Source organism: Penicillium malachiteum, assembly GCF_028827825.1.
Source record: "Penicillium malachiteum strain IBT 17515 chromosome Unknown utg000004l:1.0-4883003.0:1.0-4884900.0, whole genome shotgun sequence".
NCBI classification, from domain to species: Eukaryota; Fungi; Ascomycota; class Eurotiomycetes; order Eurotiales; family Aspergillaceae; genus Penicillium; species Penicillium malachiteum.
The window spans coordinates 87,131-110,130 of record NW_026643097.1 but is presented as its reverse complement, the minus strand read 5'-3'; the positions used below and the strand labels follow the sequence as shown (position 1 = coordinate 110,130).

At 48.4% G+C, this 23,000-nt stretch overlaps 9 protein-coding genes across 9 annotated transcripts; 6 read left to right on the top strand and 3 right to left on the bottom strand.

Annotated features, from left to right (window-relative positions):
* Positions 1-107: 107 nt before the first annotated feature.
* Positions 108-1,597, top strand: N7483_008183 (amidohydrolase; the record flags this gene model as incomplete). The annotated part of the gene is made up of 3 exons (XM_057091610.1): positions 108-479; positions 534-778; positions 826-1,597. 3 exons carry the CDS (start codon positions 108-110, stop codon positions 1,595-1,597), a joined length of 1,389 nt encoding a protein of 462 aa, XP_056942784.1.
* An 870-nt stretch (positions 1,598-2,467) lies between these two features.
* N7483_008182 (putative transcription regulator (RTG2)) lies at positions 2,468-4,304 on the top strand (the record flags this gene model as incomplete). Its single annotated transcript, XM_057091609.1, has 3 exons — positions 2,468-2,571; positions 2,628-2,971; positions 3,028-4,304. 3 exons carry the CDS (start codon positions 2,468-2,470, stop codon positions 4,302-4,304), a joined length of 1,725 nt encoding a protein of 574 aa, XP_056942783.1.
* Positions 4,305-4,773: 469 nt separating this feature from the next.
* On the bottom strand, positions 4,774-6,656 carry N7483_008181 (uncharacterized protein; the record flags this gene model as incomplete). Its single annotated transcript, XM_057091608.1, has 3 exons — positions 4,774-5,019; positions 5,086-6,542; positions 6,632-6,656. 3 exons carry the CDS (start codon positions 6,654-6,656, stop codon positions 4,774-4,776), a joined length of 1,728 nt encoding a protein of 575 aa, XP_056942782.1.
* Positions 6,657-7,226: 570 nt separating this feature from the next.
* N7483_008180 (dihydrodipicolinate synthase family protein) lies at positions 7,227-8,239 on the bottom strand (the record flags this gene model as incomplete). Its single annotated transcript, XM_057091607.1, has 2 exons — positions 7,227-7,625; positions 7,655-8,239. 2 exons carry the CDS (start codon positions 8,237-8,239, stop codon positions 7,227-7,229), a joined length of 984 nt encoding a protein of 327 aa, XP_056942781.1.
* Positions 8,240-11,529: 3,290 nt separating this feature from the next.
* Positions 11,530-12,959, top strand: N7483_008179 (NAD(P)/FAD-dependent oxidoreductase; the record flags this gene model as incomplete). The annotated part of the gene is made up of 3 exons (XM_057091606.1): positions 11,530-12,337; positions 12,397-12,640; positions 12,695-12,959. 3 exons carry the CDS (start codon positions 11,530-11,532, stop codon positions 12,957-12,959), a joined length of 1,317 nt encoding a protein of 438 aa, XP_056942780.1.
* Positions 12,960-13,632: 673 nt separating this feature from the next.
* On the top strand, positions 13,633-15,650 carry N7483_008178 (FAD-binding oxidoreductase; the record flags this gene model as incomplete). The annotated part of the gene is made up of 3 exons (XM_057091605.1): positions 13,633-13,917; positions 14,002-14,520; positions 14,607-15,650. 3 exons carry the CDS (start codon positions 13,633-13,635, stop codon positions 15,648-15,650), a joined length of 1,848 nt encoding a protein of 615 aa, XP_056942779.1.
* Positions 15,651-16,443: 793 nt separating this feature from the next.
* N7483_008177 (uncharacterized protein) lies at positions 16,444-16,791 on the top strand (the record flags this gene model as incomplete). Its single annotated transcript, XM_057091604.1, has 1 exon — positions 16,444-16,791. One exon carries the CDS (start codon positions 16,444-16,446, stop codon positions 16,789-16,791), a length of 348 nt encoding a protein of 115 aa, XP_056942778.1.
* Positions 16,792-17,006: 215 nt separating this feature from the next.
* N7483_008176 (uncharacterized protein) lies at positions 17,007-17,430 on the top strand (the record flags this gene model as incomplete). The annotated part of the gene is given in 3 exon segments (XM_057091603.1): positions 17,007-17,108; positions 17,119-17,223; positions 17,281-17,430. The coding sequence occupies 3 exon segments, from the start codon at positions 17,007-17,009 to the stop codon at positions 17,428-17,430; spliced, it is 357 nt and encodes a 118-aa protein (XP_056942777.1).
* Positions 17,431-17,810: 380 nt separating this feature from the next.
* ireA (bifunctional endoribonuclease/protein kinase IRE1) lies at positions 17,811-21,329 on the bottom strand (the record flags this gene model as incomplete). Its single annotated transcript, XM_057091602.1, has 2 exons — positions 17,811-18,267; positions 18,340-21,329. The coding sequence occupies 2 exons, from the start codon at positions 21,327-21,329 to the stop codon at positions 17,811-17,813; spliced, it is 3,447 nt and encodes a 1,148-aa protein (XP_056942776.1).
* Positions 21,330-23,000: the final 1,671 nt, after the last annotated feature.

Here is a 23,000-nt window from a genome sequence, read left to right as displayed (position 1 = left end):
TTCACGCACTCTGGCCAATAAATCAGACATCTCTCGCTCTATTTGAATGAATTTTTATTTCTCTCTTCAAATTCCAACCTTGATCAAATTATTCCCTATATCTCATCATGCTCTACACTCACGCCACTATCATCACCATTGACGGCGATCGCCGAATTATCACCGACGGCGCTATTCGTGTCATTGGTGATATTATCGCTGGTATTGGAAAGAGTACTCTTCTCAAAGAGCGATATCCTGAAGACGATGAATATGATCTTACCGGTCGGATTGTGATCCCTGGACTGATCTCGACCCATATGCATACCGCCCAGACGCTCTTGAGAGGCACTGCTGATGACTTGGAGTTGGTATCTTGGCTATGTGAACGGATCTGGGTCCTTCAAGGCAACTTCACCGAAGAGGATGGCTATGCTGCTGCCAGACTGAGCATTGGTGAAATGCTCAAGTCCGGCACCACCTGCTTCCTCGAAAGCATGGTGAGTGTCACGACACAAATACTCGGAATTTTCCTTTCCGCTGACTCGCATTAGTTTGCCGATCGCTATGGCTTTGACGGATTGGCTCGTGCCGTTGAGGAATCCGGAATCCGTGGCTGCTTGGGCAAGATCGTAATGGATATCGCAAAGTATGCCAAGGATGACGCCTGGGCAATGCATCCAGGCCTCGTGGAGAACCGCGAGATGTCTCTGCTGGGCAGTGTCAAGATGTGGGAGAAATGGAATGGGGCAGCAAATGATCGAATCCGTGTGTGGTTCGGTGCTAGAACTCCTGGAGGGTAGGTCAAATACTTGATGCGACTAAAACCATTAACCATTTTTATAGAGTCTCCGATGCCTTGTATAAGGAAATGACTTCGATCTCACACGAAAAGGGGATCCCCATCACCATGCACTGTGCCGAAGTTAAAGCCGACCGCGATTTCTTCGCATCTGTGTCTCACACGCCCATGTCGTACTGTGATTCTGTCGGATTACTGAGCCCTTCAACCGTATTGGTGCATATGGTCCACCTAGATGACTCCGATATCAAATTGTTGTCCTCCTCAGGCGCCCATGTCGCTCACTGCCCCACCTCTAATGCTAAATTGGCGTCCGGCATTTGTCGGGTTCCTGATCTGCAAAAGGCTGGCGTGAACATCGGTCTGGGAACTGACGGTGCCCCTTGCAACAATACCTGTGACATGCTGCAGGAGATGAAGCTCGCGGCGATCATTCATAAGAGTATTTCCTACGACCCGACCGCGGTTCCTGCCGAGTCTGTCCTTGAAATGGCCACTATCAACGGGGCCAAGGCCCTTGGCTTGGACAACCAAATTGGAAGTTTGGAGGTGGGCAAGAAAGCTGATTTTGTAGCAATCGATGTGCGTGGAATTCACACCCAGCCGTGGTTCAATGCTGCTAGTGCTGTCGTCTATACTGCGACTGGCCGCGATGTTGATCTTGTGGTGGTTGATGGTAAGAGACTTGTTCAGAATGGTGAATTGCTCACTATGGATGAGAGAGAGATTGTAGAGGAAGCCAAGAAGCGAAGCCGGGAGGTTGTTGAACGAGCTGGTCTTTCCAGCCAGATGAAGGGTCGCTGGCCAGTGGAATAGACTCATGATTATTTAGTACCTTCCATAGGATTATAGCCTAGCTGTACCTGATTCATGTTGTTTTACAACTACATGTACTGTCTGAATACTACCACTAGTAGTCTACTAGTGGTCGTCGCCTGCAAGAATGAGAGCATCTGGAAGATACATAATTTGATAACCTCCCCTACTCAGTAGTCTGGGCATTACATTATAATATCAGTAACTTCTGCTATGTATAATATATTGCTAGTATGCAGAGTGCTGACTGTCAGTGTTATGCCTAATATAATACCTTCAAATGTTCGCCATGAGAATATAACTAGTTAACGTGATTCCCAAGCGAGCCGCCACCCCAAAACACCATACTAAATGTGGTAAATGACAACTTGATATCTCAGCAACCACATCTTTATTTTAGTTGATTATTTGTCGATAGTTGTTGATAAGACTTCTCAGCACCCTGTATCATTTTTAGAGAAATCCAAGTGCTGCATTATCACAGTATCGAAAATTACAGTCTGGAGAGTCAGATATATACGTTTTCATGATCACTTGTAAGTAGAAATTATCTGGACTGTCAAAAAAGGAAAGATATCATCTAATTATCATCCGTCTACAACGAAAAGTTTGTTTACACTACTGTTGTTAAGATATCAAGTTGTCATCATTTACCACATTTAGTATGGTGTTTTGGGGTGGCGGCTCGCTTGGGATGGCGGCTCGCTTGGGAATCACGTTAGTTAGTTAAAGATCTCGTCCCGACACCCGAAAATTCAGGCAGAAAGCAGAATCTCGGCGGTGAGATGATGTCACACATCATTGAATTCGGTTCTCTCCCCGCATTAATTTGCGGAGATGATGTTGACAGAGACAAATACAACATTGAATATGGGCGGTGGTGATCAATTCCCTGACACTCGGAAGGAGAAGAACGATCAGATCGCATCTCCCACTCAGAATGTCCATCTGCATGCTGTGGTGGACCTGGGAAGGTAATTCGACGAGTCCCTGCCCCTCTAGTGAATACAGCCTTGATTGACACTTTCAGCAATGGTATTCGATGCTCAATTTCGGACCTTTCGAACCCCACAACCAGAGTGATTCCCACTGTTCACTTTCACCGGGTCAACATCTCTTTGTACGAGGCCCAGATCGATCCAGAGACAGGCAACCGCATCCCCATTCCTCAATCCGTGATCGATCGGGTCGTTAGCGCTATCGTTCGATTCCAGATTATCTGTGTTGAAATCGGCGTTCCGTCTTCCAATATTCGATTCATTGCCACTGAGGCGACAAGGACGGCGATCAACTCTGCCGCATTTACAGATGCCATCTACAATAAGACCAGTATCCGAGTGCAGATGCTTCCAAAGGAGGAGGAGGGTATTGTTGGTGCATGGGGATTGCAAGCAGTTTCTCGGATGTGGAAGGGTTGGCTCTTGATCTAGGTGGAGGAAGTATGCAAATGACCTGGATCAACTCTCACAACGGCAATATACACATCAGCCCGCAAGGGTCTGTGAGTTTCCCTTACGGTGCGGCAGCATTGACCCAGAAATTAGCCGATCTACAACGTGGGAAAGGCAAAAAGGAAGCAGAAAGGTCGAAGGAGAATTTCCGTCAGGAGATGGCGAGTAACTTTCGTGCTGCTTTTGACAAGCTGGAAATTCCTGAAGGTATGATCAAAAGAGCCAAGACAGAGGGTGGCTTCCCACTCTATCTTTCTGGCGGTGGATTTCGAGGTTGGGGCTATCTTCTGCTATATATGCACCAGACTCGTGGTCACCACTATCCTATCTCAATCATCAATGGCTACTCTGCGCCCAAAAAGGATTTTGAGAACACTAAGGCTCTGGAGGAAGCCGCTCGAACTGCAAATGAGATCTTCCGTGTATCCGATCGGCGACGAAAGCAAGTACCTTCGGTCGCGTTCTTGGTGAATGTGCTCGCTGAATCATTACCTCATGGGATCAAGGAAGCCCACTTTTGTCAAGGAGGTGTTCGCGAGGGAGTACTGTTCCGAGAAATGCTCCCTGTGATCCGTCAACAAGACCCCCTCGAAGTCGCCACAGCTCTTTATGCACCTTCATCGGCTCAGTCAATTGCCGCGCTGATTTTATCTACTTTGCCAAGACCTGAAGATGGTCGCTCAGTCCCGTCTTCTATGACTTTACATCTGATTCAAGCTTTTGCGAATGCTCTCTATGTGCATGCAACTATGTCCAAAGAGTTATCATCCAGCGCTGCACTATTCAGCACAAGTACTGGTATTCTTGCATCGACACATGGAATCCCCCACTCTGATCGCGCTCTTCTAGCTCTAATGCTCCAAGAGCGATATGGTGGTGAATTACCACCACGCGATGTCGATTTCAAGTCTCATTTGCAGGGAATTCTCACGCCAGAGGAAGTATGGTGGACAAGATATATTGGCAAGTTGGGATTCATCCTTGGTCAATTATATCCAACTGGATCTATTGACTCCTCTAAGCCGCGCATTGTTCCCACTGCCCGATGGGTGGATGGTCTGGGCAAGAAGGGAAAGAAGAGTGGAATTGAGTTGATAATTGCTATTCAACGGGTGGAATATGATCCCACTCATCTTAAGGAAGAACTCACGCATGATATACGGAAAATCGAGAAAGTGGGTAAAAAGAAGCATTGGATTGACGGTTGGGGCATGAAAGTTGTCGTGTCCGTGCAAGAAGAGGATCTGCTGCAATGAAATACCTGTGGACTTCATTCGAAAAAGTCATCAAATTGCCTCCAAACATTCCCCAATTCTTTCAAGCTCTTGTCCAGATGTCTTGTGGTGGATACCATGTATATTTTTTATGATAAACTTGATACTTCCAAGGTTCCGATATAAACTTGAACTATAGTATCCTCGTCTAATTTCTTGATTGACTCCGAGTCCAGGGCTGATATTGGTATTGAAGAATTCTCAAGAGTCTATATGCAAATTGAACTCAATCCAAGGTAATCACGAATGAAAACCGAGATCCGGAGTCAATAATAGGTGTAAACTGAAGGTACAATCGCAAATGATGAAGATGTGAGCCATCTGCTACCAGGCGGTTCTGCTCTATGTACATGATGCACTGCATCTCAGTGGAAGGGGTAACAGAATGGAAAGAATCTTGATGAACGCTCTGGATGAAGAAAGATAAGTCCAGAGATGATTGCGCTTCAAATCAGTTTGGTCTTTGCTGGTAGTGGAACAGGGACCAAATTCCTTTAAATGCCTCGATACGTTCTTTTGCATCGAATAAATTGTACCACTTGCTGCGTTGGAGTTTCAGAACATGCCAGGGCTGATCTGGGTTATCTGACTCCTCTGGGAAATTGCTCTCGCCGTTGGTGAGAACCTCGATGTATCTTCGGTGAACTCTAAGATGTAAGATGGCAATATGATGATTGATTGCAGATATCATGTAAATCTGTTAAAAAGATTGAATCGTTAGCAGGAACTTATACCAAGAGGTTAAAAAAATGCGTATGCATACATCATCAAATGGACTATCCTTGCTCTTGCCAATCTGCATGTATCTCATGCGCTTATCCCAAAGACCGGGGCCAGGCTGTAAAATCCTCCATTTCTCTCCGCTGGAAAGCTTGCGCATAGCACTCGGTCGGCGTCCCAGAGAAGTGACATATGGATGTTCAAACTTATGCCGTTTGGGCGCACTCTCTGCCTCCGAGGCTAGTGGTGAAGACGTATCGCTACCGGCGCTAGAAAGCATTGACTGCGGTATAGGAATTCCATGGATACCGGGCCCCTTGAGGAGATCATCCAGGATCCCATCATTCGGAGCACCTCCGAATCGGGGCTTGGTTGTCCACCACTTCCCTTCACCGGGTCGTAGCTCAACACCCCCTTCACGAGCGCGTTCCTGGGCAGCAAGTAACATTCCACCCACTTCACGGAACAAGTCGCACACCTCCCCAAGACCTGTTCCCCGAACATCGCTCTCAGTCCGGAAACAAATCTCGGGACGACACTGCGCAATAAGAACTGGCCCTTCCAAGATACCATTCCGAGCGACTTGGCGGTCTCGTGGAGACCGGGCGACATGAAAGGACTGGCGCACAGGGAAGAGTAAGTTCTTCACAGTTAGTCGCGGAGGTAGCGTTGGAACGGTAACCTGGCAACCAAATAACCAAGCTGCCATTTCTACAAATGCGCGAATAACATCATCTCGCAGATCTTCTGGCATCTCGTTTCCAGCACCAATCCGACGACCTGTGTACATGTCCACTGTGGGATGAGGGCCCTCTGTGTTATTCGCACTGTCAGTAGAATTTGTAGAGACCCCCGGTTGATCCACAGCCATCTTCGGTTCAGTCGAATCAGGCTGGTCATCAATCTGCATTGGGTCGGAATCCGGTTCGCCCTCGGATGGTGGAATTTGCTGTGGCGTCACTGGGCGTGTAAAGTAGTTATCCAAACTTGTGTCCCAGTATTCTCCCATGCGCTCCAATGCCGCCCAGAATTTCCTAGTCTGTGTCACGCGAACCCGCTCCCGGCCTTCACGAACTGGGAGTCGAGCGACTTCCCTGAAGACATCATCATTATCTAGTGCGAGTTCACTTATGAGTTGATCGAATCGGTCCTTTGGTGGGTACGGGAGTCCATTGTTCATCAGTGGACGAGACTGGTCCTCCCCGGCAGGAACTTCCGGTACATTTTCCCAGGGTGCGGGTGGGAGAGACTGTGTCTGATCCTTTGGGAACATGCAGTGAATGTCGACATCATGATCGATATGAAGATTTAAAGGACTGAATCGGTCCAGCGAAATATCCTGAGGTCGTTTAATCGAAGCTAGTAGACCATGTAGGCTAGGTAAGGTCGAATCTGCGGGGTGAGGGACCACTTCAGGAAGTTGATAAACGGGGAAATCTAGCTGGGTTGGTTTCGTGGGTGGTTCTCTTTCTTTCTCGGGCACTGTAGCTGAGGGGAAACCTGATCATAAGAAAAATGTCTTTAGCATTTCATCATTCGGGTGTTGTATATCAAAGGCGATTCGGCGATTCAGTCACGGGGAAGCTTACCCGTTGCGGGACCCCAGCCAAACATGATGAAAGGAAAGGAGCGAAAAGGAGGTAATTCAAATTTGAAAAGCCTCACATGCTCTAGAAAGAGACAGAGTAAGAAATCAAGGAAAGCAGAAGAAGATATCAAGGAAAGCAGAAGAAGATATCAATGGTAGGTTGGGATTAAGTTGTGGAACGCGGAGTGATGAAGGAGAGAGAGACGGTGGACTTGGAAAGTGGGGAAATGACCGGAGGAACAAGCCACTGAATTCACGGGCTCCACGTTGAAAGACAACCAGAAATAGTAGAAATATGTAGTATTGAACTTCGCTCTGGTCGAATTTCCTGGAGGTGCAAGGTGTTCCAAGGTTATGCAGGGTCCGCTAACTGGCCAGCAGTAGAAATAGGCTTACTATCAATGCTGTATGTATTGATCTCAGCTTCCAAGGTTCCAGTTCTCATCCAGGGCTGTCCTTAGTCATCACAAGTCCTCCCCTGAATCCATGTTTCAAGGTTGTCTTTGTAGCAAAAAATACAGTAAGTACTATAAAAAAAATTTAACATAATAATAACATAATAATAATCATATTTATAATATCGTTCTATGTCATAATCATGCGACGTCTGGCAGGGACAGCTCCACATCCAATGAGGGCTTAATCTTATCAGCAATCTCCTTAGCCTGAGCCTCACTAAGACGGCCAAGAGGTCGTCGAGGGAATCCTCCGTAACCGTAGTAGGACTCAATAGCTGACTTAGTACCAGGGATAGCAGCCTTGGTCAGAACCCAATCGGCAGCACTGAGCTGCTGCTGAGCTTCCATAGCCTCAGCAAGGCGACCCTCAGACCAAAGATTGAAAATGCGCACACACAGGCGGGGGATGACGTTAGCACCGCCCGCCAGGATGGCTGAGCCACCGGACACAAGTGTCTGGAGACTGAAATCGGCAATACCACCAAAAGCCACGTAGGGGTGGCGAGCGGTGGGCTTGGCAACAGTAGGAGCAGCACGCTGGGCGGGAGCCAGAGGAGAGGAGGAACAATGGCACCCAATGCAGTAGCAACACGGGTCAGCTTGCCAGTGTTTGCGCAAGTGAACTTGGTGCCAATAATGTTCGGGTGAGCGGAGATACGGATGATAAGATCCGAGTCCATATCGATACCAGCGACAGCGCCGGGGTAGTTATACAGAATCAAAGGCACGGGTGATCCATCGGCCACAGCTGTGAAGTACTCGTAAATGGTCTCGTCATTGCCGACAGCAGCACGGTAGTAGCTGGGAGGCACAATCAAAGCATACTCGCCGCCGGCACTGGCAACATCCTTGCATAGCTCAATGGATCCGCGAATGCTATTCTCACTGGCACCGGCGATGACTGGCACATTCTGGAAACCAGCCTCGTCCAGAGCAGATCGGGTCTCGCGAGTCACAGTGATACGCTCCTCGCGTGTCAAATGCACGGCTTCGCCGTTGGAACCCATTGTGACCAAGCCAACAAGACCAGCCTTGGCCAGGCGAACTGCATGACGGCGAATGGAGGCAACATCAAGCTCCTCGGTCTCGGGGTTGAAGAAGGTCATTGTTGGGGCGTAGACGCCGGGGCGAAGTGGAGTAAGTTGCGACATGGTGCTATAGATCTGGTTAGAGCTAGATCATGACTCAAGAGATGGAATGAACCTCGTAACTCACAGATATGTGTGTATTATCCTTTCTGGTTTTTGAATGTATGTCCCCAGAAATTCGAAGAAAGATTGCAGCCAGATTGGAAATTGACGGCACCTTTTAAATCAGTCATGGTCCCCCCCACGTCGGCAAATACTCCGAGGTGTTTTGTATGGCGGAGAATCCGATTCCACCAATCATGGCGGAGTCAAGAAAGTGTGGGGAGGGAGGGGAAGTTGAGAGATTCTTCGAGACTGTGTCAAATGATTATGTCTTAACATCTCCAGTGCTTTTTGGACAAACGTTCAACCCTTTCCAGTCGAGATGGACAACCTTGGAACAAATCATCAAGGAGACAATTCTTCGATGCCCTTTATCTTCGGCTAACCAGTTTAGGCACCCTGGAGCAGTGGCATCACCGATGATTATCCCCATACCCTTATAGACGTAGCTATGGTACTTCCCCGCCTGACACCCCGACATTGAATTTCAAGACGAATAAGAGAGGGTGTTAAGCTTGAATGGCATTAAGACGGTGTTATGTACAAAGAAAGAAGACTCTGGTTCTGGCGCCGCCGATAACGTAATTCCCGGTTGAGCGGCACACCTTACCCCATTAGAATATTTTAAATTCAACTATCTTAACAAACAACAATAAATTCGACTAAATATAACGCTTTTTACATACATTAATCTTAGGTCCAACCTCTCGACATCCACTACACCTAGGCTGAGCCCTGGGGGCTGGCTGATTTGGCTGAATAGGCAATTCAACCTGGGTGTGTGATTCGACACCAGCAGCTCTATCCATTGATTCTAGCTGCTGAGCTAGCTGTAAGCCCTCTTTGACTGTTAAACCCTCATCACATAGTATCTGCCTAGCTGATCGACTGCGTTTCTGTCGTTTTTACTCATTCGTAGCACGTAAATTGGCGTTTTCTTGTGCTAGTAGCGCAGTGTTGTGTAGTGCTATAGCGTGGCCCTTGATGATTTGATCTAACATCAATTTCGATGGGCTGGGAGGGTTGTTTGATCGCTGTTTCAGAAGATCTTGAAGCATTGAAGCTTGCTTCTGTAGCTGAACCACAATTCTAGGTGTTTTAGGTGTAAATTGACTAGACCTGCTGCCTGGCCTGCTACCTGGCGGTATAGGTGTTCGAAGAGAAATATTCAACTTAGAAAGAACTCTTTCCGCATCAATTGGTACTAAACCAGTAGCTAAAAAGCTATTCTGGATAGTACTAGGCTGAAAAGCTTCAAGCCGGGCATGTTGGTAATCAGCTAAGAAATCAAGCTTGTCGATATGGTTATAGCCTGTACGGGCGAGATCACTTATAAAGCGACCATATGCCCGTTCAAGGACTGCAAAACAGCCAACATCTAATGGTTGTAATAGATGTGATGAATGTGCAGGCATACAGAGTGGGATAATATTGTTTTCAGTGCAGATTCGGTCAAATTGGGGTGTAAGGTGGCTCCCATGGCCATCAAGAATCAATAGCCGAAAGCGACCACGGACACGTGAATTTGTTGATGGGATGAATAGCTTTTCTAGCCATCGTAAACCAATCTCATCAGTAGTCCAGCCATTGGCTGAGACCTCGAATCGCCAGTCTTTTGGTAGGTTATCGAACCAGCTAGTAACAGCAACCTTTCCCTTGAAAATAACACATGGTGGTAACAAATAGCCATCTGAACAGATTGATTCAATTACAGTGACCCATTCACGATTTCCAGGCTGTAGAATAGCTCGCTGACCGTAATATTCTGATCGAGTGACAACCTTCTGTGTTGAAATAAGACCCATTGCAAAGCCTGTCTCATCAAAGTTGTAAATATCCTCAGGCTGGATACCATTCTCATCAATAACACGTTGTACGGTTGTAAACCACTCTCGTAAGGATTTAGAATCTTCATTTTGGGCACGTTGGTAGTCATATCGCCTAGAGAAGCGTGTTCGAATCTCTTCACGTCGATTTATAAAGGTTGGTGGCCAATTCTTGCCAACAGTAGGTGGAGGGTGGTGACCACGCGCAGCCAGTAGGATATTAGCCATTTCTCCTACAGTAGACGGCCCAGGCGCTGCACCACGTGTATCCATAGAGATAATCCATTCAGCAAGTGAATCCTCTTCTATTTGGGTCAGTTTATGACCAGATGGTCGATTTTCAACACGTGAAGTTCGGCCACCAGCGCGTGCTTGTAGCGTTGAACGCGGTATGTCGTATAGCTTCGCTGCTGCACGGAGAGACGTGATACGGCCATTTTTTAGGTCATCGAGGGCTAAGAAGATCTTGCCCTCTTGGTTGGATTTTTTTTTCGGCCGAAATATTGCGAGTTGGTGGCATGGTAGGCGTTTGAATTAGGTAGGATGGTTGAAAGACACGATTTTTGAGGGGGGTGGCCCACATGGCCGTGTGGCCCGGTCGGCTGTGGATTACGTTATCTGCAGCGCTTAGTAAGCGCATGTACTTTCACCTGGGACGCTGGCCAGATGAGAACCTGGACTCAACCTTGGAGGTTTGCATATATTTGTACATTCATTTTGCTCAAATCCACAATTTACAGCATTTACAATATTGCAGCAGGCAATCCACCATTAAAAGTATTGAAATTCAGGAAATGGGGGGAACTGAACCCCCCGCATCCCCGCCTGAGGGGAATGTCAATTCAAGGGCGCGCCAAGTCCGATAAGCTCGCAAAATTGTGTGAAATACGGAGAAGACCTGGATGTTTCCCGATTGTCCGGAAATCAATTGACTGTACAGATCACTCTATGAATGGTGTTAAAATGCTGAGAAGTTCAAATGTTGTTGAAATGCTGAGCCACTCAGGCTGGCATGTAATGCTCAAGGTATTCCCGATCATACATTTGTATATGTTCAATTCACTACTAGATTGATTTAGATAAGATGATTCCAACACCATCAAACTTGAGAATACATACTCATACTCGAGTACTTGAAAAGATAACCTTGGAACTGAACATTTTGAACCGGTCCGGCTCCCGTCCCGGGAAACTCGTGATCGGCTCGGCTTCCCCGCACCGAAGCACTATATTATATTATCCATATATCTATTATATATGATATCTTCCTTTGAAGTTCGAGCTGTTCGAATCAATTCAAGTTGACACTGGGACCTGGGCAACTTACCTTGAATTGCATGAGCATCTCTCAGAAATACCCTCCCACAACCTTGGAAGTTATTTGAGCATTTGAATTTATTCCCCACCGTGTGAGAGAGAAAAAAAATGACCTCGAGTAATCCCTCATATCTGATCATCGGCGCTGGTGTCTTCGGCGTTTCAACCGCCTACCATCTTATCCAGAAATATCCCAATGCCTCAGTGACTCTGGTCGATAGAGATGCATACGATGCCGATTCTCGTGTTGCAGCATCATGGGATTGGAACAAGGTTGTCCGCGCCGACTACGACGACAAGGTCTATTGTCAATTAGCATTGGAGGCACAAGACATCTTCAAGAATGATCCGCTCTGGCAGCCCTATTTTCACCAGACAGGTGTGTACTGGAACTGCCGTAGCGATTATGCTCAAACCGTCATCAATAACCACAAGGAGCTTGGACGAAACGACGACATTATCGCGTTGCCGGTTGCTGAGGCCAGGAAGCTTTATGGTGGGATTTTCGAAAATGCTGATTACACTGGTGTCAAGGAGGTCCTGATTAATCGCGCAAGTGGATGGGCTGCTGCAGGAGATGCCCTTCGAGCCATCACGAAGCAATGTCTGGAATTGGGAGTCAAATATGTCGTAGCGGATGTGGCAACTTTGGAGTTCAATGGAAAGGGCTCTTCTACGGGCGTGAGGACGAAATCCGGCGAGAGTCTTACAGCCACACACACCATTGTTGCGACGGGTGCTTTCACTCCTACGCTGCTGGAATGGAGTGCTGCAAAGAGTGGTAATCTGGGTTTACGCGCTGGGGAGCGGATCTTGGCCGCTGGAATTACGACAGGCATGGCACAGCTGAATCAAAAGCAGTATGAGAGGTTCAAGGATATGCCTGTGGGCTTCCAGGGGTACACACCGGAAGAGGGTATGTCATCGTGGATGAGATCGATGGGAATGAACGCATGCTGACTATTTTCGTTCCAGGCAAACCCTTCATCGGTAGTCTCCCTCCTACAAAAGACGGCGAGCTCAAGTGGTGGGGATCCAAGATTTTTACCAACACCCGCGAAGTTCTACCTGGGCGATATATCTCCTCTCCTCCCCCAATGCACGACTACAATCAGTGGAAGGTACCTGGGCCTCTGAAGCAAGATATTGTAGAGGCTAGGAATCTTTGGTACGGACCCGAAAGCGCGACTTGGAACATGACCAAACACCGAATCTGCTGGTAAGTAGTTCCTCGGTTCTGTATCACTACTCAGTGTCCTAACGTGTTCATCAGGGATGCTTTCACCACCACCTCCGACTTCATTATTTCCCCTCACTCAGCCTCCAAGGGTCTATTCATCGCGACTTGTGGCTCTTTCCATGGTTACAAGTTCTTCCCAGTACTGGGTAAATATGTCACACAGATGCTGGAAGGCGAGCTGACGCCTGAATTGGTGGAGAAGTGGGCTTGGGATCGACAGCGTCCTGATTCCTCGGAGAATGTGGAGTACCCCAACTCAGAGATGAAGCATCTTTTACAGCCTACCGCGAAGCTGTGATTAGTATGGTGCTGCTCTGCTTTGATTGAATTTGATTACAGAAGCGTCGTGTAATTAGCGTAGACTGATGATGTGGTCGAAAGAAACGTTTGAAATGACTCAATTTATGGACTCCTAGTTCATCAACGAATGGTATACTCCATACAGGGTAATCGTTTGCCCAAGCCCAAGTGGATTTGTAGTAGATATTAAGTCTTTTTTCTTTTCTCTCGGTAGCACGTTCCAAGGTTTTTGATGCTATGCAAGGTGCACTGCCCACCGGCCCGCGCCCGTGAAGCATATCGGCAACGGAAGGGGAGACCTACCTTGAATAGAATGCAATGCTTCAGCTGTCTGACGACATTATGAACATTTGAAGAGTCATTCACCAATGAATGGCATTTTCTCCAAGGTATGTAGTGCATGTGTCGCCAACTTGAATGCCAAACCTGTGGCCAATGGCCCTTCCGGCGTGAATCAAGGGATAAGGACTCCCTCACGTCTAATCCACAGATTCCTGTGAGCCCTTGCTGTTATATTGCGACACAATATGCAATAGGAGTACGCTGTATCCGCCGGTTTGTGGCCAATACTAATCAGCTTGAAGGCCATGAGTCAGTTTCAAGTTCCAGGTTGTGGTTTCCTGTCATATAAGCTCTGAGTGAGCGTCTCTTATCCTTATTCACCACTCATAATGGCTTTCAGACTGGCTGCTTTGACTGTAACATTTGCCATTTTGGGAGGTTACTGGTCCAGGAACCAGGAGACATTGTGTCGATGTCGTCCCGGTGATGATTGTTGGCCTTCAAAGGCAACATGGGATCAACTCAATGAGACCATAGGTGGCAACCTGGCTCAATTACGGCCAGTAGGCGCCGTTTGCCACGAAGCGGACTACATCGAAAGTGCATGCAATGATCTCATTCAAAATTATCGCAACACCACATGGCGTGTTGAGAATCCGGGTAGGTTCCAGCAAGTATCATGAAGTACACACTGTAGCACTAGCATTGCGGTGATCATGAGCTCGATGACTGATCTCTCACAGCTGCGTTGCAGATAGACACTTGGGAACATTGGCGAGCGGAAGAGCAAAGTTGTCACGTTAAAAATCCCCCCCGAGTCCAGTCAATGTCACCAAGGTCGCGTCTCTCACTACTCAGCCTACGTCCAATCCGTTGCAGAGGTACAACACGTAGTTCGGTTTGCTGCGTCTCATCGCCTGCGAATTACCATTCGCAATACCGGCCACGATCTAGCGGGTCGATCCTCGGCTCCGAACTCGCTGCAAATTCATACTGCCGGTTTAAAGGGTATTCATCATATGGATTCCTTCACTCCCCACGCTCCAGTCGGACAATCGGTTATACCAGAAGGCCCAGCAGTGAGAGTGGGAGCTGGGGTGCTCACAGTTGATCTTTATTCAGCCGCTGCAGACGGCGGATTCACTGTTGTAGGAGGAAGCTGCAGTACGGTAGGTATTGCAGGTGGTTGGATACAAGGCGGAGGTTATGGCATTCTTACCCCATCGCGAGGCCTTGGGGTTGACAATCTGCTGGAGGTCGGTGTGGTTACTGCAGAGGTAAGCAGACTAAGCGGTCTTTTCCAGAACCAAGGCCAGATATATGGTCCGGCTATTTGATTCCCTGCTGATATTGCATTTCCCAGGGAGAGTACGTTATCGCAAACCAATATCAGAACCATGACCTGTTTTGGGCGATCCGTGGAGGCGGCGGAGGAACCTTTGGTGTTATCGTGGATGTTACAATGCGAACCTACCCTGATACGCCAATTGTCGTATCAAAGATGAATATCATTAGTCCTGATGGAGCGGACAATGTTTTCTGGAACGCCGTGACTGATTTGCTGCACACTATCCCTATGTTGGTGGATCGTGGTGATGCTGTTCAAGCCTTTGCTATGCCAATTTTGCCCGACAATGCAGCATTTCTGACCATCGAGTCCTATCTCATCAATAATACGCACCCTGGAGGCCAGGAGGCTCTGGATGATCTCCGTGACCGTATTGAAGCACATGGTCTATCAGTACAGTCCTCCGAGGAATCCTTTGATCGCATATCCTCATATCTTGCGCTCCCCAAAGGCTTGGAACAGGCAGGAATCGGGATGATGGCTGCGTCGCGACTGATTTCGCGAGACCTGATGGTTTCAGACGATGGACCATCCCATATCAGCCAGACCCTCGCCAAGTTGACTTTTTCACCCGGTGATGTAGTGAGTTTGGAAGGCATGGTGGGTGGACCCGCAGTTCAACGTAGCGGCGCAGAGAAGCGTGCAACCCATCCATCCTGGCAATCTGCATGGATGTCTTTGAGTCTGGGCCGCGGCCTGCCCTCGGTTCCGGATTGGGCCACTTACAACCGTGTCCAGCATGAGTTGGCAACTACACAGCTACCGGCGCTTGAGGCTCTCGAGCATGGAATGATGGGAGGGTATCTTGGTACTCCATTCCCGTACGAAGCTCATCCCTCGAAAGTGTTCTGGGGATCTAACTATGATCGTCTATTGGATGTCAAGGCGGAATGGGACCCTGAAGACTTGTTCATGACGCGAATGGGGATTGGGTCAGAGCGATGGGATGACGAAGGCATTTGTCAAGTCAATTTGCTTGATCGCCATTTATGGCCATACCTTCAGCATGTACAGGTCAGGCTATTCAGCTTCTTAGACCACATTCATGACTCTATCTAAGCGAATTGCTCTCATTCAATCAATCTCCCCAAGGCTGGGAAATATTCGGTGGAAACCTTGTCATTAACGTCTTGTGTTTGCTTTTAATCCCAGAGCAATACTCTACTTTCTTTAGAGTAATATCTATTTCCCAGCAGCTAGTCCTTTGATGAAACATCCATGGATAGCTCAATATTCCCCGCTGTTGTCCGCCAGTGCGCGCTCTTTAGACATAACACCTAGGAGGTTCGTCTCATTTTGGCTTAGGAGAATTATAGAACCCCGGTTCTCATAGCAAAATGGTGAGACCGGTCCAAACCTTGGATTTGTTTTCCCTACTTCCAAGGTTCAGGTGGCTTCATCACCACACCACATCGTGTTGGAGGACCCCGCCTCTGCAGACTCCCCTTGATCGAGCGTCCTCTTCCCAAGGCTATCAGCAGCGATACTGAGAGGTAGATACACCATCAGACTCACTTGATTCGTGACGACAAGGGTATCAGGTGGTTTGAAATCGGGATTGTGGGCCTGACGTCATCCTTCTCGGATGAAAATGAAGTCCCAGTACCTACAATTCTTGTGGCTGTGGAAGATCAAGACGCTCTTGCCGGACATCTGTGTTGATATCATATCTAAACTCATGTTTAAGCTGCTTCGAAGTTTTCCCGTTGCTCCGTCTGAGCCGATTTTCCCCAAGTGACCTGACATCTGTCGGGGCATCTTAGACGCCCTCGACCTTCGTGGCATCGTGAGCTTGGGCTGCTGGCGGTTTGGAGCTGGAGATTCAGCTGACAAAAACCGTACCACAATCGTTATGGGTATCTACAGTAGTTCAGGACCGTCATGGGATACTGCCTGCCGCCGTGTCCAAGGTATCTTGAGCCAGTACGGGATATCCGACGTTGACATTCTTTTCCGAGAAGACCAGATCCACCGGCTCGCTACTGATTCTTTGATACCCAAGGATGTCATTAACAGCAATGTCCATCCCGGAATCAGCATCGGCATTCACAGAGGTTGTGCGGGGTCCTTCACACTCGGTGGACGTGTACAGCTTCGGTTCCAATGGACCGGATGGAAACAGTTTGCACTCACATGCTTTCACGCTGCGTATCCAACAGGCCACGACCCTAAGCCAACCGAGTCTGAGGCTGAAGCATAGGCCAGATAGAAAGACCATCCCGTGGAGCCAGGAGACGAGATGGCACCCGTGCTTCTCAGAATGGACCACCCATCGCTCCCAGATCTCAACAGGACTGACAAAGAACTCAAAGCCCGGATTGACTGTCTACATATGACAGATACCGAGGGATCAAGCAGCAGATTTGGGCGCAGGAGGCGGATCCTGACGCAGATATCTATAATTTCACAGCAGACATGGCATACCATCGCACCATAAGCAGGACAATTAAAACGTTGACCGAACACCGCCAGTCCCTTCAGAGGTTTTTCACCAGCCGATCCTACGTCCTCTGGCCGGTATTCGCAGGCAGCGGTCTATCGTACACAGCCAGGAGCTACCTTTGAGGGACCTCTCGTACTTGATTGGGCTTTGGTTGAGATCCCTGAGCCTCGTGCCGGAAGCAGCAACATGGTAAGAACTTCCCATCTATACGATGAATAAGTTCCAGGCTAATCAATAAAGCAACAGCCCTATCGGTACTCAGATAAGAAGCAGGACGTTGAGTTGTCATTCACCAGCATAGGCGACCCATCCCAGCTCAGTGGATACGCAAAGGCTGGGCGATCAACAGGATCCATGGTCTGGGACTGTGGCTGGGCTACTGTTCGCGGTATCTGAAACAACTGGACATTCCTTTTTCACCCCAATAACGGATGTCTTCGAGGATATCAAGCGGATTACTCATGCTGTGGACGTCCAGATTGTCTTAGCACCCTAAACGCTAGTTGGGTCTTGTTCGATTCAAGTTGTTTTTTGCTTTTTTTGCTCGTTTATTCTCTTCTGTCGATGTCAATGAGGACATCTGAATGGTTAGAACAGATCAATCACAATCTTGATATCTTTGATCAAGTTGGAATGATATATACTATGTAGGAAAAATTTGTACCTTGGGCACACGAGCCTTGTAACACTTGAGAATAATTGGAATTAATCGCGAACCTTGGGACTGGTTGACATATTTATTTACGCATGTGTTTCAAGTTATATACAACAAATGATCACTCAGGTGGCGTAAAGTACCGCTGGAACCGATCGATGCTGGTCAGTTGTACCTCAACAATGACCCAGTGACAACTCATCAAGAGACTGGGAAAGCGGATCGTCCAAAAATTCAGATAACCCTCTGGCAGACCACCAATGTGGGCCTTGAGTTGCTCCGGCATATCATTGTAATGATTGCGCTTGTTGCGAAGAGCCCGCAACAGATCCAACATGCGTGACCCGGTATATTTGCGTTGCTTACCCAGATTATCTTTGAAGTCACGGGGAAGCAGACGCAGGAAGTCCATCTCTGGGCCAATGACTTGTTGGGCAACAGACTCCAAGCAAAGTAGTGCTTCAGACGGGGGATCACGCGGCTCAAATTCGAAGTGATCCGAAACATCACAGAGGAAACTAAGCCGATCCGAAGCAGGCCAAAAGAATGGATGCATCAGAACAGTATTTGCGTCGGGTCTAGAAAAAGGTGAGTGTTAGTATAGGGTTCAAATGAAGACATAATAAACAAAACGGAAGAACATGACATACCGTTGACGAGGGTCAAGAGAAAGCATAGAACGAATCAGGTCATCTGCCTCAAAGGCATAATCACCCAAACGATCCAATTCTTCAAGATCGAAATGGCCCTTCACAATGTTGGCCTCTCGCATGAACTTGCCGTTCTTATCGAATGGATGACTGCCACGAGTCAAAACATAATAGAACACGCAGCCCAACGAGAAGATATCAATGGCACGAGTAGCCCGGCGATTGGTTTGAGGGTCGACAACAGCCGGTTCGGATGATTCTGTGTGTTGAGATGCGAGGCTCAAGGGACCAGTGTCGTCGTCGACCAGTAACTCTGGAGCTCGCCATCCAGAAGTTCCAGCGGCATGTGCAGTTGTGGCACGGAAGGAACTCTGATTGTCTTCCAGTTTCTTGCAGAGACCAAAGTCCGAAATGAGGAGTCGTATAGCTCGTGATGCTGTCCTACCTCGAGGCATGGATACCAGGATATTCTGTGGTTTCAGGTCACGGTGGACAATCTTAAGCGAATGCAGGTATCGAACACCATGAGTGATTTGACGAAGAATATCCGGCAGGTCTAGACCACTTTGAACCAATTCTGGATATTGAACTGGGCGCTCAATGACGTCTTGTAAGGAGGCCGGGCACAGCTCCAGACCAATATACAAGAATCCAGAGGCCTGTTCCCGACAAAAGTAACGGATGACATTGTGATGATCATCGCTCTCCTGCAGTAGGCCGACCTCATGCGAGGCAATATCGTAGAATTCCATCAACATACGCTTGACTGCCACATTCCGCCCGTCAAAAACACCACGGTAGACCACAGTTCCATGGCTACCGTGACCAAGGACAACATCAGTGAAAACTTCAAGCCTACCGATGCGAACAACCCCATCCATCTGCGAAATTTCATTGGACATGGTACGAGTCATCTGTATGTCTGGTTCAAGTCGGGACTGCGGTGCCATACCCTTGACTTGCTCAACCACTTGCTCGGCTTGTTCTGTGGCATCCTCCTCAGTGCCGGGCTTCTTGCGGCGACGATGATTTTTGCCACCGCGTGAACCTCGAGCACGACCTTTCTTTTTCACCGGCGTTTTATCAAGATCTTGACCTGCCTCGTCTATCTCGAGATCGTCGATTTCAGAGGTTGCTTCGCTTATCTTCACACGACGCGGCGTTTCAGGCGGCGTACTGCAGTCTCGAGGATGTCGTGGTATGGCATCTGTATCCGCATTTTGATCCAGAAAATCCACATCCACAGTCACATCCGGCACTGTTCGGGAGAGGCTGGAAGCCCGCTTCCGATCTGGGGCAGTACCGACGATGGGGGTGGGAGGAGTTGAAAGGGGAGCTTTGTCATTTGAGTTGATGATATTTTTGATGTCCAACTTCTGCTTGGCGAGATCTCGAATATTATGGGAGTTGAAATAAATGAACGTGCCGATGAAGAGCAAGACGAGAGTAACGACGATATCAAGGGCGTTGTCCCAGCTCTTCCGGATGATGGCGCTGTGGCGTAGGGCAGGAGGGAGCGCTAACTCTGACGGACTGCGTAGAGTATCCCGAGGAGTGTCATTGGCGAGTTCAGTCATTGAGCTACCAAGGCGAGGGATAGGTGGACGGATCTGTGGACCGTTCAAAGAATGAACACCCGCCAGCGCATCACGCTGTTGGTGTGGGTTTAAGCTCATCAAAGGTTGTCCTCTGCGGAAGAAATCTTTATCGTAACACTGAGCCATCGGAGCACGGCCAGTCACCAATGGATATGTCTCCTCCGAAAGGGCATACCATCCACCAGCATTAGTGGAGTCGATGAAGACCCGCATGTCCCGCCCATCATCCAAGGTACCATAGTCAGGATCCGGTGGTTGAAGAGGTTGTGATAGGAGAACCAGCGGAGTCGAAGCATCAGGGGTCTCTTTGTTGGCGGGTCGAACCACATCGAAAACTCGAGCCACTGGGGATGAGAAACGCTGAGTATACCGCGGGCGGTCCATGCGAGAATGGTCAAAGCCTAACACCACGCCATCATGCATACTGTAGACATGACTCTGGTCCATGGTTCGAAAGTACTGACTCTGCAAATCCATATCGCGATTGTTAGGCGCCCACTCGGAGTATTTCAAGGTACAGATAGGATCTCCAGTCTCGGTATTCTGAATCGCCACGGCATATTCCACACGACCAAGGACCAGTGTACCAGAGGTTGTTTCGCACTCCTCGGGATCCAGATCTTGCCCGTCCACCTTGCGACATTCCTGGCCTGCCGTAAATGGGCCTCGAGAACTGAAGACCCGTAAAATACTTCCAGTGCGAGCGTCGATTGTATACAAAGTAGTTTCCTTCCGAGCAGTATATGTGACAGCTGGTTCAAGACCAGAGTAAGGAGTTTCGTCGACCAGCTGCTTGACTGTCAGACCAAGTTTTTGCAACCCGGCATCGGGACCAGGGCTGTAAATGTACAGACTGCCATCTTGGCTAGGTTCCACAATCCAAAGAAAATCATCCTCGGGCTGCGTATCGTCGAAACTAGTTCGATTGGCCCTGTGGTAGATACTTTCTACCACCGGACTGCTGGGAACTTCTAGAGCCCAGCGAGGAGAGCCGGTCTTACGATCTCGAGCGTGGATCGTTCCGTCGACGGTCGCCAGTAGGACAAAATCCTCAACCTCCCAGTCTTGTAAGGACCGCGCATGAAGCTGCGACGCCAGACCAGCAGCGGTGCTGCTAGCCTGGGTGGGAGGGGCTCGAACGGCGCGGCCGGAGCCCGCCAGAGCCAGAGTTACCAGGGCGCTCGCATCGTTGGATTTCACGATAGGAGGTACAGCTGCAGAAGCCGTATGTTGTGAGTATGAATTCGTCTCACCCGCTGCTAGTGGCACAGAGACATGAGAGGCAGAATTATAACGTTCTGGATGCTGCTGCGGAGCAACCAAAACCGGGAGTAAAAGAAGGGCAACGCTGGCGGGGAGGGTCGATTGGGCGCCCGGCAGCCGCCACCGCATTGTGGGAACTTCAGCACAAAATTATCAACCGGGATTAAGAAAGGAGATGACCGGAAGGGTTTGAAGCAGAGGACGAGGGTATGAGTCGATCGAAGAGGATGCTGAAGTGATTGATGGAAATCAATGTGGAGCAAGGAGTCGAGAATTTGGATAGCGGATCATCCATCCCCCACCCACTGAATGCTGTAACTCGAGATGGGAACCCGCGTGGCCCTGTAGTAGGAAGAAGAGCGGCGTGAGAATAATGAAAGGAATGAAGAGGAAGTCTAGGTGACGAAAGGAGGTCCGGATTCGAGATGAAAGGGGGGAAATGAGGAAAGAAGCGCGGAGAAGGATGAAGATTGAAGGCAGATGAATTGTGTGTAATTGCTGTGTATAATATACAGGCCTCCTGCCTCACAAGGTTCCGCTGCGCGGGTATTAATGGTACCAGTACGGTAATCCACCGGAGCCACGCCATCATGGATCGAGGGTACGCAAGTGTTTCGAATGCCCCTGAAGTCCAGAGTAGGGGAAACTTTGAAAGAGAGCAATAAAGAGGTCGTACAGCGTATGATACAGTTTGCATAGTCTACGGATTGATCATGCTGGCCCTTTTGTGTGTATTCTTTGGTCATAAAGTACTCCGTACTACTATTTTCTCTAATCGGTCCGGGTTGTAAACTAATCCACTCCAAGTTAACGTAACTTGGGAAATATAGGCGGGGTTTTAGTAATCAAACACTCCCTGCTATTACTAGTTAACTAGTATGAATTTTTGTGCCTGAGGATTTAGGCGTTAACGCCACGTGATTCCCAAGCGAGCGGTCCGGCTGACTAGAAATCGCGTCGCGACCGCGTCCTACCATCTTCAACCACCCACCATGCCACCAATACGTTCTAAAACCTCTCGAAATTCTCTCGAACAAGAGGGAAGGATCTTACTTGCTATAGAAGCTATTCGGAAGAAAGATATCACCAACGAGCACGAAGTTGCACGTGTATTCGATGTACCTCGCTCTACGTTACGGCGCCGCCTTGCCGGCCATACTAATCGATCCGAAACTCGCGCAAATAGCCATAAATTGAATGAAAACGAAGAGAATTCACTTCTGCAGTGGGTGATCTCTATGGATATACGTGGAGCTGCCCCCCGCCCAGCTACTGTCCAAGAAATGGCCAATATTCTACTCGCAGCGCGTGGCCAGGACCCCCCCTCAAACTGTTGGTAAAAATTGGGTTACCAACTTCGTTAAACGACATTCAGAGCTTACTACTCGTTTCTCTCGACGATATAATTATGAGCGTGCGAAAATGGAGGATCCAAAAGTGGTTCAAGAATGGTTTAATCTTGTTTTTCAGACAATTCAAGAGAATGGTATTCTATCAGAGGATATCTATAATTTTGATGAGACTGGATTTGCAATGGGACTTACAGCAACTGCTAAGGTTGTTACTCGTTCTCGATCTTATGGTCGACGATCACTTTTACAGCCTGGAAATCGTGAATGGGTAACAGCTATTGAAACAATTAATGTATCTGGATGGGCCCTTCCACCAGTGATTATTTTTAAAGGCAAAGTTTTGATTGAAGGATGGTTTGAGAATCTTCCATCTGATTGGCGATTTGAAACTAGTCCAAATGGATGGACAACTGATGAAATTGGACTTCGATGGCTTCAAAAACACTTT